The 17,584-nt window shown below is 36.4% G+C and overlaps 1 protein-coding gene across 13 annotated transcripts in view; it reads right to left on the minus strand.

Moving 5' to 3' along the window:
• LOC127860262 (uncharacterized) overlaps nt 1-12,153 on the minus strand; it is a 31,423-nt gene extending 19,270 nt beyond the window's left edge. For 5 of the 13 annotated variants that reach the window (XR_008039656.1, XR_008039654.1, XR_008039655.1 and 2 more), the window contains exons 1-2: nt 11,979-12,149; nt 3,931-4,352 (exon numbers count right to left, since the gene is read on the minus strand). Coding sequence is in view for 10 of the 13 variants with exons in the window: in XM_052398209.1 (XP_052254169.1) it covers nt 3,931-3,991 (61 nt within the window). In the remaining 3 variants the exon portion in view is untranslated. Of the gene's footprint in view, nt 1-3,930; nt 4,385-11,966 lie in introns of all 13 variants that reach the window. The other 8 variants (XM_052398207.1, XM_052398202.1, XM_052398204.1 and 5 more) reach the window with 8 other exon arrangements.
• Nucleotides 12,154-17,584: the final 5,431 nt, after the last annotated feature.

The raw sequence follows: 17,584 nt of genomic DNA on the forward strand, positions 1-17,584 counted from the left end.
AACTAAAGAATAGGTAGAGGAAAGCTATGAAGCAAGCATAAACAAAGAGGCAAGGGATTATGTCCGAAAATCACAGAGAGGCCATTATCGATGCGAATTTAGATAATTAATTATTCAAAAGTTATGCAAATATAAAATAACGAAAACTCATCAAACAATGAAAACTCGAGGGATATCATACTCAAAACGCGAGAGTGTTAATGTCAAAAGGAAGATGACTGTGGTATCAAAAACTAAGGAGTTAAAAATGTGAAACAAATTTCTGAAGTGCGATAAAAAAACAGTACATCACTTAAACTACTTATTGACATTTTACGAAAAATTAGACTACGATCAGTGTAACATATGTTAGGAAGTACACGGAATAGTGTGTTTCCCTAGCACATTTTCATAGACGCTACCTATACATGGACGTTTAAGATGTTTAGTGTATACTTATCTATACCAGACCCGATTTGATAAATATTTGTTAGATTTAAATTTAAGTATTTATGTGAATGAATCTCATTTTAAAGTTGTAATTAATGTATTAATAATCGAAATTAATCATGAAAATCTTAACGTGTTTCAAACGCAAAACAACTAATCATATATGACAAAACCCCATAAGCTGATGGTTTAAAAATGAATCAAAAACATCGACACCCCTTATATAAGCTGTTGTTTTAGAAAACGCACTTTTCACTAAGCAAAAGTATGTTTAGGCTAGTTTGTAGGTCACAAAAAATAAACTTTGAGTACTGAAGTCGTCAGGTAATTTAAAGATTAATAACGTTGCATGGATGTTGTTTACTTGTCAACTAGTTATTAACTTCGGAGAGGTACGTGCGTGGAAAACATGAGTAATATTTAAATTTGATACCATATTCTTCTACAACGGTCATCGACTTAAAAAAAAAAGTAAATAATAACATTGCAAAAACGAATGTTCATGTTTCCTTTATCAATGCTTTTCAGTTTATTGTGGACGTATTGGTAAAACAGTTCATATACGCATGAATTATGCTACGGATCAACATATACACGCAGTAACACTACATGACAATCACTGGGGTAATCCCCGGACGTCGACACGAGCAATCCGATCCAAAAGGGGGATTTTTATTTATATACAAGATCTGTTAACGTTAATTGTGAGTCCAACATTTGTTTTCTTTTTTTTTTGACAATTTTTTGTGAGAGGTCTTAGTATTATTTGAAAGATTCAAGAGTTCCGTTAATATAACTATTATGTCGGTTGTCACAATCTTCCATTAACATTACATTGCTGGAAATAATGTTAATGTGTTTGTGTTTGTTAATGTTTTTGTATGTTTACATACGCGCAGGAAATATAAAGATATTAACATGTAAACATAAAATGACCTATCAAAGACCAATCTAATAATCGGTTGCATTATTTTGTATACAATGCATATAACTGCTTTCTATCGTTTTCAAATTCATTATTAACATATGCATTTCAGAAAATGTCCGCTTCCTTTGGTCCTTTCCGATGTCATACTCCGTTTAACAACGAGCAACACGAAACTTTAACAAGACTCAAATAAGGAAATAAATAAGACACAGCGAGAACGGACAAGAAATTGAAGTACATTGTACGTTCAGTTGATGGGCATAACTGAGCAGATGCATTGACGGCCTTTCTCTGTGAAATTTACAGATTCGTATTCGGGTTATTAACCAGAAAATGAAAAATAGAGAAAAAAGAAGTTAAGCCCATTCGGGTGCGTTTTTCCTCAATATTTTAAGAAGTTAATACGTGGAAGAGAAACAGTGTACACACAACAAGAGTTAGTTACATGTGCGTATAGAAAGCAAGGTTTAAAGACTGGTTTGTCAATCGAGACATCTTTAATGTTGTAAAAAAAATACATTTTAACACATTCAAATTTAAGTAACATGTCGAATTTAAGGTCATCATGATGTCATGTGACTTTACTGAAAAAAAGTTCTTCAATGAAGGTCGGTTTTCGTTAAGATAATTGTATATTCAATTTAAACTGTTTGTTCACATTATTGTCTCGCACTTCACGTGCTAATCTTGGACGACATTAAACGCACATGCATAATAATCCGTTTTTCCGAAAGATCTAGACTTATATCATTTAAAGTAAACAGTTTAGTCGTGTTCTGAGAAAACTGGGCATAATGCATGTGCGTAAAGTGTCGTCCCAGATTAGCCTGTGCAATCCGCACAGGCTAATCAGGAACGACACATTCCGCTTTTATGACATTTTTCGTTTAAATGAAGTCTCTTCTTAGCCAAAATCCAATTTAGGCGAAACGAGTCATCCCAGATTAGCCTGTGCGGACTGCACAGGCTTATCTGGGTTGACACTTTACGCACATGCATATAACCCAGTTTTCTCTAACACGACTCAATCGCTTAATCACTCAGTTAACAAGTTAAAGCTGAAAGTAAATGTATGACAACTGCCTTAAAAACATGTATAGATGTATACGATTTCATAAACATTGACGACTGGAATGAGGATTCAGAGATATTCTTATGTTTCACAACATTTTACTCACTTGGGTAACCCCCGCCGGATCAGGATACGAGATTGTTTAGAGGCGAACCTTTGATGTTAAACACTTATGTGCTTTATGTGTCAACTTTGATCGTCAATACAACTTTATTTTGTCAATTATTTGCATAAGTTATACATTAAATTCAGATTTAGAATAAAGAACTTAACTTAAATGAAATGGCGTTGTTATCATCAGCATTACTAACATCAACAACTATACTAGAAAATGTATAAATGACTCAAGTGAACAATAACATGATAGTGTTATCATTATGTAAGTAACATTTGCGATATGAATTGAATGGTGTTGATATTTTGAACACAATTTTCCCATTGTATCAACTAGGCATTTCCTTTTTCGTGAGTTTTTTTAAGTATGTGCACACGAGTGGAGCGTGTGAACTCATGAATGATTCACGATATCGATATTGTCTTAAACTTATGACCCGCTTTACCCATGTCCATGTTACAAGCAACCCGTTTAAAAACAAGTGATGGGAAACACAGACGAACCTAGCTTTTGGAAAACGGTACTTATGGATGAGCGGAGAGTGTCGTCCCAGATTAGCTTATCAGGGTTGACCCTTTTCGCTTTTATGGAATATTACGTTTAAAAGAATTCCCATCTTAACAAAAATCCAGTCTATGATGAAAGCATCGTCTCTGATAAGCCTGTGTGGACTGCACTGGCTTATCTGTGACGAAACTTTACGCACATACATTAACCCATTTATGCCTAGCGTCTAGAAAAAAGGCCTTGGCAAACAGCGTAGACCCAGATGAGACGCCGCATGATGCGGCGTCTCATCAGGGTCTGCGCTGTTTGCTTAAAGGAATTTCTGTAAGAAATATTCTAAATATACAAATAACTATACCAGACATCCCTAATTTTGGAAATAAATTGATCCAATTTAGAAGGATGGGAGAGTCTACTAGGCATAAATGGGTTAATATCCGAGGCTCAGATTAAAATGTCATGTTCTCTGTTACAACTAATTGTTTTCAGGAATGATACGTGATTGCGCATGCGCGTTCCCGAGTTTTGCTTTTTGTGTTTTTGAAATGTCCTTTGATTTTATGGTTTATGGTGAAAAGGTTCATTTTGGTAATTGAATACAAAGTAATTTTCAATTTTCATAATGCGTTTAGTTTTCTAGTATTCATCACTAAGATCATTAAGTGCCCCTTGGGTAAGTAAGTATTCGAATCGATTTCTGAACATGTCAAACAGCTATGTGGTTTTAACTTTTGTGAAAAGCTTAATGTTAAGTAAACGTATTGTGCTGTTTTAGGAAGATTGTCAATACCATGTTTGAAACTGAAAGATTATTTAATAAACTCCATTGCAAATATAATAACATACATGAAGTGACAATGCGACACAAATTTATATTACCTTTCTTTTCCTCCGGAGTCTTCGAAAAGAATTTCCTTATTGCAGCTACAAATTTACTCATTGTTCATAATCTTCTAAGAATACCACGACGACGTTATTTGATATAAACACTAACACTTACAAACAGTGGCATAAATATGTCCAGCTTCACTTTTCACAAAGCATTCGTCAGTTACCAGCTCAATAAATCCGCATTTTTCATCTTATTGTTTATTATCAAACCACTTCTGTATCGATGTTTCCGTTTTAAATATTTACATGCGAATGCACGTATCAAATCTTCAACATTCCAGCATCTTTATAAATGCTTTATATTATACGTTAAATGTCAAGTTTACCGTATACAGCGTGTACAAGTCCCGATGAGTGTTTATCTAGATATATGTCATTTCTCGTATTCAGCAATCACTCAGTCCGCTTTACTTAATAGGATATTAAAGGAACGTACGCAAGGCTTTTTGGATAGTTATTATACATACAAATAAACATAGGGAAAACAAAAAGGTGACACAGAGATAATTGACAAATGAAATAACAAATATTTTGTTCTCACTTTTCCGATTTTTACATGCTGTCTTACATATTCAATTAAACTTTTTTCTCTTTACATATTTTTTACCAATGAAAAAGTCCTTAAACTGGTCTACTGTTTAAGTTCTTCTCTATAGCACGGTAAACATCCCAAAGTTTCAGACGTATCATTCTAAAAAGGCTCATTTTATGTGCAGGAAGTTTATTCACAAAAATTTACCGCCTAACCTAACATAGAATTTATATATTCTAGTTGCACAGTACATTTGCAAAAAAAATGAACAACGTTTCAAGTAGGAAGTAATCGAAGTGTAAAGTTAAAACACTGTACAATTAAAATGGTCACAAAACATTCATATGAGTTGTGCTCTGTGAAAAGGGGGTTTAAAGCATGTACATAAAGTGTCGTCGCAGATCAGCCTGTGCAGTCGTCACAGGATAATCAGGAACGACACTTTCCGCCTAAGCTACAAATAGGCTGAGAAGAGACTTTCTTCAAACGAAAAATATGATAATAGGCGGAAAGTGCTGTCCATGATAAGCCTGTGCGGACAGCACAGGTTAAGCTGGGACGACACTTTACGCACATGTATTAAACCCCCTTTTCACAGTGTGCGGCTCATATACATGTATTGGGTATAAATTTGTAATGATTTTCCCAGAGAGTCTAATATCAGTGTCCAATGAATTTTGGCAAATACATTATTTGCACTAAATGTCTCAGAAGGTTATCGATGCCTATATTTTTTGAATACCCAAGGCTCAGCTTTGAACTCCTCCATGGCTCGATATTGAATCCCCAATACCCAAAACCCGTTAACTAGACAAATGCTTGGGCATTTTTAGTAAACAAAAATTTTGGCATTTTCAAATCTTCACTATTAATCACTGGCCCTACCTCTTTTGGAGATTCATTAATAAACGAGCCGACGATACTTCCGATGTGAACTTATGGAATTTTTAATAAACTATGAAGAAAGCTAGTGGCTAAGTAGATTTAAAATGTGCTTTTTGTCGCATGACGAACTGACCGCGCAAGTATTAATGTTTACCACTTATCGCGAGTAATAAGTTATAAGTGATCAATCCATTACTCATCTGACCCCAGGCAACAAACGTAATTATTTCAAACTACGATCATCGATGACTGTCAAACAGTATCCATATACGAACCAGCATGCGTGGTTATGGTCATATTATGAGCCAGATCGATTTCAGTCGAGCTCTGTGAAAAGGGGGTTTAATGCATGTGCGTAAAGTATCGTCCCAGATAAGCCTGTGTAGTCCGCACGGGCTTATCATGGACAACACTTTCCCCCTAAACTGGATTTTTGCTAAGACGAGACTTTCTTCAAACGAAAAATATCATTAAAGCGAAAAATGTTGTCCCTGATAAGCTTGTGCGGACTGCACAGGCTAATCAGGTATGACATTTTTCGCACATGCATTAAACACCCTTTCCACAGAGCATGGCCCATTTAGAGAATGCATATGAACATTTTATCATGAAAAACATTCCGGGCAAATTGTGTTTAATTAGTGTGCGTAAAGTGTCGTACTAGATTAGATTAGCGGACTGCACAGGCTAATATGGGACGACACTTTACACACATACATTTTGCCCAATTTTCCCAGACCGGGGCCTAACTATGCGGGCGACCAATGAAGAGAATGCATATTTATCGTTTAATCGTCATCTATTTAAAAATGTAAAGTAGTGCAGTGTCTTTCATATCAATATATGAATATTATGTCCTAAATACTTAATATGTAAGTTGATAAAACCGATACAAGCATTGTCGGACCGTATTTGGTACAAAAACGAATATGGTACAAGTTTGTACCATATTCGGCCGAATATGGTACAACTGTCTAATTGTACCATATACGTATCTGCAGTTTTGGGGTAAAATGCCTGACCGAATATGGTACAAACTTGTACCATATTCGGATGAAAAATGTACCACATTCGTTCCGAATATGATACACACTCATCATCGTAATCATCATCATCATCATCATCGTTATCTCATCATCATCATCATCATCATCATCATCATCGTTATCTCATCATCATCATCATCATCATCATCATCATCATCATCATCACATCAATTATCAACACCCCAATGATCATCATCGTTGTTATCTTTACCAACACCACCATCATCATCACCATCAAAACCAACATCATCATATCCATTATCATGATCGTAATGGTGATCACAAAAGTTTTTTTGTGATGATAATGACAGCGATGTTTTCGGTCGATAATGAGGATGTTGTGATGATGATGACGACGATGAGAATATCATCATCATCATCGGCCAATAAACATCGCCATCATCATCATCACAAATATTTTGTTATCATCATCATCATTATCATCATCGTCGGCCGATAAACATCGCCGTCATCATCATCTAAAAACTTATCATCATCATTATAACCATCATCATCGTCCGATAAACATCGCTGTCATCATCATCCCAAAACGTTTGTTATCATCATCATCATCATCATTATCATCATCATCATCATCATCATCACCACAATCATCAAACCCCAATCATCATAACCACTGTCATCATCATCACCACCACCATCATCATCACAATTTTTTTACCATCATCATCATCACAAATGTTTTGTCATCATCATCATCACATATTCATTTTACATTTTGTATTTTATAATTTGTTTCATTCAAGAGATTCAACAAACTTGTACTTTTTTCATTTATTGGTATACTGACAGGATTTTTCAAAGTAATATTGAAGAACATAGAACAGCATTTAAATTTTAATCCAACTGTAGCATTTTGACAAGACATAATATACATATATACATTCATTTTAGTAGCAGCCAAAATATCCCAAATGTGCTTCGTAAAAAGTTACCAGTAAATGAGCAAATGACAACAAATTTCCGGTAGAAGAACATAATCATCAATCACAAAAATAACATAACAGGTTTCCAAACACCGATATACATGTATATTTCACCTGTAATGTCTGTACATGACATCTATGATATCATACCAACCGATTCCACTAACACGCAAACGCAGCCATGCGTTTGCCCATTTTGGCCCCTTGATGATTTCTTATATTGCCGAAATAAGACCGCTGTTTCTGCCCGCTCTTGTTAATAGGAAACGAACGCTAACAGGATTTCTGTTACTAGTATCTAGTCCAATATCCGGCCGAATGTAAATTCTAGGTGTTTGCAAACTCATTGACCTTATTAAATCTCTAAAGGGTTTGCCGACCTTCGCCAACACAAACTGGATTGACGGGTTTGATTGTATGCAGAACTTAAAAATTTCAACTTGAATGTGAAGTGGTAACATCAGAAATGGAAAAGTCGTTCGCTTCTGTGCCCTCCTATTGTTTATCATATCTTGAAGCTCTTTCAGGGCTGAACACACAGAGACGTCACCGTTGTCGCCAGAGTCACCGTTGTCGCCGGAGTCACCGTTGTCGCCAGACGCAGCGTTGTCGCCGGAGTCTAGGTTGTCGCCGGAGTCACCGTTGTCGCTGGAGTCACCGTTGTCGCCGGAGTCACCGTTGTCGCAAGAGTCACCGTTGTCGCCAGACGCAGCGTTGTCGCCAGATGCAGTGTTGTCGCCAGACGCAGCGTTGTCGCCGGAGTCACCGTTGTCGCCAGACGCAGCGTTGTCGTCGGAGTCACCGTTGTCGCCGGAGTCACCGTTGTCGCTGGAGTCACCGTTGTCGCCGGAGTCACCGTTGTCGCAAGAGTCACCGTTGTCGCCAGACGCAGCGTTGTCGCCAGATGCAGTGTTGTCGCCAGACGCAGCGGTGTCGCCGGAGTCACCGTTGTCGCCAGAGTCACCGTTGTCGCCAGACGCAGCGTTGTCGCCTGACGCAGCGTTGTCGCCAGACGCAGCGCTGTCGCCAGAGTCACCGTTGTCATACGACTGTTCTAAGCGTGATATTATGTCCTTGTACACGCGTTGATTGATACGGATACTAACGTAATGCATGCCAAATCCTTCTGGGAAATACCCCAATGCAATTGTTCCAACATCACCATCGAACTTTCCATCTGCTGACACAATTGATGAGTGTTCTAGTCCTCGGGTAGAAACTACCAGGCACTGCAAATTATATTCTCTCATAAGTGCAATGAGCGTGAGGTTGTCGCCGTATGTCCCATTCTTAGACATATTCTTAACGTATTCATCAAATGTTTCATCATAGACAAAAGTTTCATAGAAATATATCTGTTTTCTACAATGTGATGGACTGCTTCCTTACGTAAAGCATCTACGTCTTTGTATATACCAATTTTACCAAGTTGATGCGATATAGCAGCAAATTGACAATTTCCATCCGGATTTGGGTCCATGGCAATATTCACCCCATCCAACAACTGCAGATTTTCATGGTGTGTTAAAACATGATAGTACTTAGTTCTGTGATTTTGTTTCTCTGAGCGGTTCTGTTTTAATGAATGTTTTTTAATTTTTCGTTGTTTCTCTAACGCAACAGTTAGGCTAGTCATGTTTTCGACCCCAACCGATTTGCTTACGAATCCAAGTTCGGGTTTGTTCGGTACTTGAAATGACACGATATAAACACCATTTCGTTTTACTTTTTCTACCTTGCCTTCGATAACATATCTTTTGGTTGGCACCCTGGATTTTCGAAAGGGATAGCGAATTAATACTGTCTCTCCTACTTTGTAATTGCTTGGGGAAGTTGCGTTTTTCAACAGCGACCTGTAAGCCTTTTTATTTGCTCGCCGTATGGTTTTCTTTATTTCACGAGAACTATGACGTTCTTTGGTAAAAACATGACTTCTTCCGTAGTAGGCTTCAAAGGGCGTGAGACCCCCAAGAACTCGTTTGAAACTTGTGTTTATGGCATAGGCTAAATCTTGAAGCCCTTCGACCCAGTTAAATCCACGTTTACTTTTTGTTGCAAATAGAATCTTGGCCTTTATAACACTGTTTGACCTTTCACACTTGCCCTGTGATTGAGGATGATACGGCCTACTATTGATCATTTTGATGTTGTACTTGTTCAACAAAAGTTTCATACTAGGGCCTTTAAATTCCAGTCCGTTGTCACATTGGATGATGTCAGGGGCAAGGTTAACCATCAACACGTCCTCTAATGCCTTTGCAACTTCACGCGAACTCTTCGTTTTCAGGGGTTTTGGCATAACGTACCTAGAATAAACGTCCACGACTTGTAGAATATAACTGTATGTGGACCCCTTGTAGCTAACACTTTGATTTTTCATGTTAATTATGTCAATCTGCCATCTTTTGCCTGGTTCCTCTTCTGTAATTGTCTTTGGCTTTGGCTTGTTTGTAAATCTCGGATACTTCTCATGGTAATACTTGCTATTGTACAGTATTTCAAGGATAGCTTGTTCCGAGAACCCCGTGTAATTTACTTTCAGTTTGTTGTAAATAACCCTTGCTCCACATCCTTTGTTTTCCATGAACATCTTCTCAACAAATCTAGGAAGATCTTCTTTCACAAGGACTTGCTTTCCGCCACACAATAAAGAACCCCGGTCACCAAGCTCGAAGTCCTTACGTTTTCTAATCATGGCCAAACAATTATTCTCTTCAGGTGTCCGTTTCTTCACAGGGACATCGAACGATCCGTTTAAACATCTGACAATAATGTCGTACTTCGACCTGGGCAAGCACCCTAATTGCTTCCTTTTTCTCCTAATTGCTTCCTTCATCTGAAATAATATAATAAGTTATTATACATTTATACTTCATTAGTTAATAGAGCTTGTATTGAACACCGCGTGTCGAAAACGAATGTCTCACGACATGAGCTGAGCTAAAATCACTCGTCTGATAGCTCCGCTAAAATTTACAATCCGAACTTCCGGGCAATATGCGCAATGAAAGTAGCAAGTACTTCATGTAAAGTTTCATTGAAATCCAACCGAATTCAAATTCAGGGGAAAAATAGCGGGCAAACTTATGGCGGTCAACGGACAAACGGTCTGTAGAAACCAATGCTACGTGGATGGAAGGGATATAAAGAAGGGGCCCTGGGGGCCTAGGTCGCTCACCAGAAGTCACGACTAGGCAGGGTTCGAAGGTCAAAGACCTATAAACTCCATAAAATTTAAAATGTTCAAATCTACAGATTACAGGAGCTCGATCTGATTTTGGTGGAAAATACACTTTCGAAAAAATGACTGTAGCTTAAATATTTTAGCAGTTTAGGAGTTACGCACCCGGAAGGAATGCCACGGACAATTGGATAGACGGACGGACAACTGCAAATGCACTCTGAGGGGGGGGGGGGGCATAAAACATAAAAATCAATGCATGTTAAAACATCAATGCATATTAAGACAACTGAAAATTAAAATTATGTACAGTACTTACTGTCAAGAATTCTTTTGAAGTTTGAAGAAAGTTTGGATTTCAATTCTTTCTAGTCGAAAATCACAACTTTTCTTGCCGACCGCCAAGTCAAATATGGTTACTGACTTCTGAGTAAGACTCGTGTGCAAAATTCCCGCCTTTTTAAAGCGGCACGTTATCAAAGAAAAAATCGGAAACTTCAAAGCTTTGTCGGCTTCTTAGCAATATGACGTCGGAACGACAAATCAACTTTACAAAGTAATGTTTAGGAATACAGTCACACCTGTCTAAAGCAGCCAGTCAAACATCCTTATTTTTGGAGAGATATATTCATTTAAAAGAGCTCAAAATCTCTTAAATCGGATTTTGGTGAAAATACACTTTCGAAAAAAAAAGTTTTAAAAATTTGAAAATTGCTATTAGTGGTCTCCACGAAAGTATCTGGCCCGCCCGGGAATCGAACCCAGGCCGCCTGCGTGCCAATCTGACGCGCATCCGACTGAGCTAGCCGGCGAAACAGTTACACAACCAGCAAAATCCATGTAAAGTGTGGTTAGGTTAGCTGTTTCTGTTACTGCTAGTTACGACGACGACGACGATGATGATGATGATGATGATGATGATGATGATGATACTTTTGTCACTTCCAATATTAGGTTAATACAATGTATTTGAGTTTGAAAAAAAGTTTACACATCGGCAGACTATTTCATTTCTTAAGAAATACATAATTTATGTACCATATACGTAGGCCATTTTCATTTTTATGAGTTTTTTTGGTATGTACCAAATACGTTTTGGCGAGCATAGAAAAACTTATTCCAACCGAATATGGTACAATGTTTGTACCATATTCGGTCGAAAATTGTACCATCTTCGGTCAGAGTATGGTACATTTGTACCATATTCGGCCGAATATGGTACAAATGTACCATATTCGTTTTTGTACCAAATACGGTCCGACAAGCATTCTATGCGTCGTTAGCCATTTATAATAAATAATTTACTTTAAGGATAGTGCAATTCAATGAAATTGCCAGAGTTATAACGTAAGAAAAGCGCTATTTATTAAATGTATTATTTAGTAAAGGTCTCCAAATAATAAAATATGGTGCATTTTAAAAACCTATATTACTGAACGAGTTACTTGTACTCTGCAAAATGTCTGCTCGAGTCCAAAGATCCACACATTGAAAAAGAAAACAAATCCACTTGTGCACTTCCCTCTAAGTTAATATCTTAATGTTTGATCAATAACAATGTTAATGTAAAACCAACTGAATAGTATGTGAGATCGCGCATAGATTATTTGTTAAACTTCCGCAATCGACTGAAAAACGGGGGTACTTTAAACACATGTAGCGCTTGTGTACAAAGCACTGAAGATAAGTTTAAACCAAATGCTGTCACAATTAAGTTAAGCATTATGTTGGGTTAAGGCGACATTATGTTCGGTTAAGTTAACATTATGTTGGGTTAAGGCGACATTATGTTGGGTTAAGTTGACATTATGTTGGGTTAAGGCGACATTATGTTGGATTAAGTTGACATTTTGTTGTGTTCATTTTTCATTATGTTGGCTTAAGGCGACATTATGATGGGTTAAGTTGAATTGTGTTGGGTTCATTTGATATTATGTTAGGTTAAGGTGATATTATGTTCGGTCAATTTGACAATAGGTTGGGTAAAGCTGGCATTATGTTTAGTTAAGTTGGCATTATGTTCGGTTAAGTTGACATTATGTTTGGTTAAGGCGACATTATGTTCGGTTAAGTTAACATTATGTTGGGTTAAGGCGACATTATGTTGGGTTAAGTTGACATTATGTTGGGTTAAGGCGACATTATGTTGGGTTAAGTTGACATTTTGTTGTGTTCATTTTACATTATGGTGGCTTAAGGCGACATTATGATGGGTTAGGTTGACATTATGTTTGGTTCATTTGACATTATGTTGTGTTAAGGTGACATTATGTTGGGTTAAGTTGACATTGTGTTGGGTTCATTTGATATTATGTTAGGTTAAGGTGACATTATGTTCGGTTAATTTGACAATCGGTTGGGTTAAGCTGGCATTATGTTTGGTTAAGTTGGCATTATGTTCGGTTAAGTTGTCATTATGTTTGGTTAAGTTGACATTATGTTCGGTTAAGCGTGCATTATGTTCGGTTAAGTTGACATTATGTTGGGTTCAGTTGACATTATGTTGAGTTCAGTTGACATTATGTTGAGTTGTCATTACGTTATGTTCGGTTCATTCGGATCTCCTCGATACAGTAGTCTATATATAACAGTGATCTAATCGTTTACATTCTATTACTTCCAACTGATATGAAAGTTATGGTCTTAATTAAGCGGCGGATCGTGTTTGTTGACATTTTCTCTGTGTGCATCATTGATTTTTTGTTGTTAAACTCTTGTGTTCATTTATTGTTGTTTTTCGTTCATGTAAGACTTTTACAAAAACTAACAATGTAAATGGACATAAAATGTTTAGTTATATTATGAGTATCACCTGAGCATTGTCCAAAATGACTTCAAAGGAAATGCATTTCAGCAAATTGCTTAATTTGGGAAAAAGCATTTGTACATATGCTTAAAGGATTAGCATAGTCAATTCATATCACTATATCTGCTGTTAATGTTTGTTTGTTCACCTTATCATTTTAAAGAGAAGATATAATTGTACAGATGCCTATTAGAATGTGTTATGCTGCAATTCTTATGTGGCTTGTTTGGCTTGTTGCCATCCTTGATAGATAATACTTTTGATAACATTTGTACTATTGTTTTGTCAAATTGGGCTTACAAATTGTGATGCATTTTGTAACTGGTAAAACATTTACTCAGCTGTATGTCTGTGCTCAGCAGTCTTGATAGATGAAGGATATTTTTAATTTCCTAAAGTTGTCAAGTAGTGCTTGCATGGAAACTGTTTCTACCATATCAAACATTTGAGTTTAAATAGACAAATTGTTAGGTTAGACTGGAAGTGATTTCACTTCAATATTTCACTATTTTGATAATTCAATTGATTTGTCTGTCTGTTTGTTTGTTGGTCTGCAGCCAACCGTTAACATTATTATAATATGCACTATTTGGAATTTTGATTTGACGCCTGGGTCAAAATTTATTATCATGTGCGTCGCATGTTGTTAGTAAAATTAGTGAAAATGTCATCGTTTCACCCCATTTTACCCCCTTAACTTTTAACCCAGGGGTCAGATCAAAATTCCAAATAGTGCACCGTCGCACATATGCCCATAGCTACCTTGTGTGTACGTTTCAATGTTCTAGTGCTAATAGTGAAGGAGGAGATAGTGGCCAGGACAGAACGCGGAGATCAAAACAATGTATCCACGCTTTTAAAATCGTGGGGATAATTACTCAAGATATTAAATAAGGAACTTTATATTTGATGTACATGTTCTTTGTGTTGAGTCCTTTTAAATAAAGTCACGGATAACTCTACTGAATGCAAATCAGAATCATTACCATTTGTTTGAAAAAATTAAACCTGACATAATTTATAAACCATTAGCTCTTTGAAGCTACTTCATTTAACAATACCTTATGCTATTTTTGAATTTATTGTTTTATGTTTAATGTCAAAAAGCAGCGAGGGGCATAGGGTTAACGAACACATCTTCTTTGCTTTTTAAGAGACACAAAATCTGTTAAAATAAATAATAACTAGTAACAGTTATCCTAATCTCAAATTGCACATCTTCCTGATACATTATTGTTTAGTGATCTTTTGAAAAAATATACATCCTTGAAATAAATTTGTACACTCTTAAACATGTAATGCATTTCAAATCTGAAACCAAACATAAGATGGGTATGTGCATGTTTGTTTATCTGCACCAATAGATACAAAATATAGTTAATCACTTACTTCCATGTGTACATATTTAAATCACGAAACGTAAAAATGCCTCTTGTAAGGTACAAGAGGCATATAAAAAACCAGTTTCAGGACTCCAGTTTTCATGTTAAACAGATTGTATACTGAAAAATCTTTACAATTATTCATTTGTTAAAAGTTACATGTTTCGAGTTCGAGTAACTTACAATGTTGAAATGAAGTTCTTAAATCATTATGTTTGTTGTTAATAGGGCCATTTTTACTTGCGTATTGATAACCCCTATGTACATTTTGGCAGATTCATATTATCACTTTGCCGCGGTCAGTAAAGTTTTTCACTCATTGAATGAATTAGCTCACCTGAGCACACAGTGCTAATTGTGAGTATTTTTCGGCGTAAGCTGAATAAGCCAGCTTTTCACCCTGACTTGACCTTTGTAAGTGTCCAATAATACTCAAATAAAATTTCCCGCGGCTAGGTACGAATGAATACACTTCATTTATTCCATTGGCTGATTTGAGTATAACACCAGAACATTGGAAACATATCCGCGTCTTTGTAACACTGTTTTACTGCATGAAACAATTTTATCTCTAATGAAAAGGCCCAATAGATAGAACAGTTTTACAATCAATTTTCGACATAAATACAGTTTGTGCGTTCACCTTTTATTTTCAGAGAATTACCAGCGCAAAAGCGTTTAACTAAAGGCTATGTTGTCATATTTAGTACTTACTTGCATTGCATTTCAACCCGCGAGGTTTCGGGTCAATACGCGGTCATTTTGTGAAAGTCAGAGTTTATATACAGTTCATCACCGGAGTTCGCAAAAGGGGTTGCGATCATTGTGTCTTACTGACAATAACGTAGTGACTGTAATGCATTGCATTCCAATCCGCAAGGTATCAAGGTCAGTTTGCGGTCAGTTGCAGAAATCTTTATATAAACGCCGTCTCGTAAACTTTGTGCACTTGAAGTCTGTTTTGATCAGAAAGATACTAAATAAAGATATTCGGCGATATTATTGTGGTATGTCAATCATCGATTTTTAATATGGTTTCAAAATTTGCATGATAAGGACCAATTTTGATAAAATTAATTAGAAATATTTATCCATTTAGACCAGTTTATTAAGCATGACCACAATAATTCGCTATACTATAATTATGCAATTAAATAAGATTCGAGTATTGCCGGCTGACCTATATGCACTCGTTTATTTTCATGTTTCTTGTGTTTTTCTATTCTGTAAATATAGATATCTGAGTAATAATATCACATAAAGCAAAATAAGCCACGAAATCTGGCGCAACACCCCGTAATTGATTTGCTTATGATGTAGCTAACAGCTGCGCAGAAAAAAGGCATCCGCTACTTTTTATCTCATAGAGATAACTTTTGATCGTTCATAAACATCGACCACAATCAACGCCGTATATCTTTTTTAAAGATATTTCTTGTTAATAGTCCTGTCACTTTTCCATTTTTTGTACTGTTTGCCAGAATGGCTAAAATCGTTCAGATGGGCGGAAAGACTAGGCCGGAAGGTTTTATAAGTGGCTTCAAAATGTAAAAATTAAAAATCACCCAAATGTATAGGGGTTAAAGTTTCATATTTGTCATGTAGCATCAACTCGAAGTCCTCTACAAAGATTGGTTACACAATTCTCGTGTGATAAGAATGGTCCCGCCCCAGCATCAACATTTTCCATAGAAATTAGGAAAACTTTCAAATACCCACTGACAAACTCCTTGTCCATATTTGATTCCAATTTACAGGAGACCATCTAACAACATAGCTTAAACTGCTAAGTTGGGTAATTAGGTCACAGGACGACGAAGGGCTTTGAAAAAAGCAGACTGAATTTTTAACTGAAATCATAAAATTCAGCATTCATATTTGGTACACGATAAGAATATTGCTAAAAGAATAATGAAACTTCATCGGATGCTCAGCCACAGGTGAGCATCCCACGGTCCTCTTGTTCTGCTTCCAAGCAAATTTATGTTGCGCATATACTATACGTTTTACTTTGTCGATCTGTCAGTATGCGTCCTGTGTCTGGTATATAACGTGGTCGTTCCCATATTGATTTTGAAATTAGTTAGCGGAACCAATCTCTGCCTGTAACCGGTGTGCCATGCGAATTAACTAGGCTTTGCATTGACCGTTCCAAGGCAGTGATCCCAGCTTAATTCTTCTATGTGTGTGTATTGTTTCGTATTGTGCTGATTCCTACTGTTTTGGCAATTGGTCACCTGCCTTAAATAAAGTACCAACAAAGTGTATAAAATAAGAATGCAATACTGCTCCAGCAGCTGGATTTTCACTTCTTTATATTGACCTTTATTGCACAGCTCTATTTCGGTTTTAATTTGAATCCTTATTTAATATAGCGATACACAATTGTATTTACCAAAAATTGGCATCTATCTTTAAATTGATATGCAGTTTGTATGTTAACAGTTAACAGATAGATAAAAAAGCTATGATGCATGTCTGGTATAGATTACTCCAAAAAAAAATTATTGGATTTTGATGACATTTGGTACAGAGAAATGACTAACATAGCTTGCACATTGATTGGTATGACACTTTTAACAACTTAATTACTGACCTAGGAAAGTAATGTGCCATATGTTTGTCCGTTTCAAGAACTAGTATTTAGCTAGATACCATTCCTGCCCGCATACACAAGGTAAAATCCATTATAATTATGTTTCCGTGATCATACGTATTTTTTCATACATAATTTGCGTTTGGTTAGACACCCATAATGCTTATTAAAGTGATATTATGGGCATCTAACAGTTTATAGGTGTCTATCGCAACCGTTGTTTATTTTTAGTGTTTTCACTTCAGATACACTTGTATTTGTTAATGC

This window comes from Dreissena polymorpha, chromosome 15 (assembly GCF_020536995.1).
Source record: "Dreissena polymorpha isolate Duluth1 chromosome 15, UMN_Dpol_1.0, whole genome shotgun sequence".
Classification (NCBI taxonomy): domain Eukaryota; kingdom Metazoa; phylum Mollusca; class Bivalvia; order Myida; family Dreissenidae; genus Dreissena; species Dreissena polymorpha.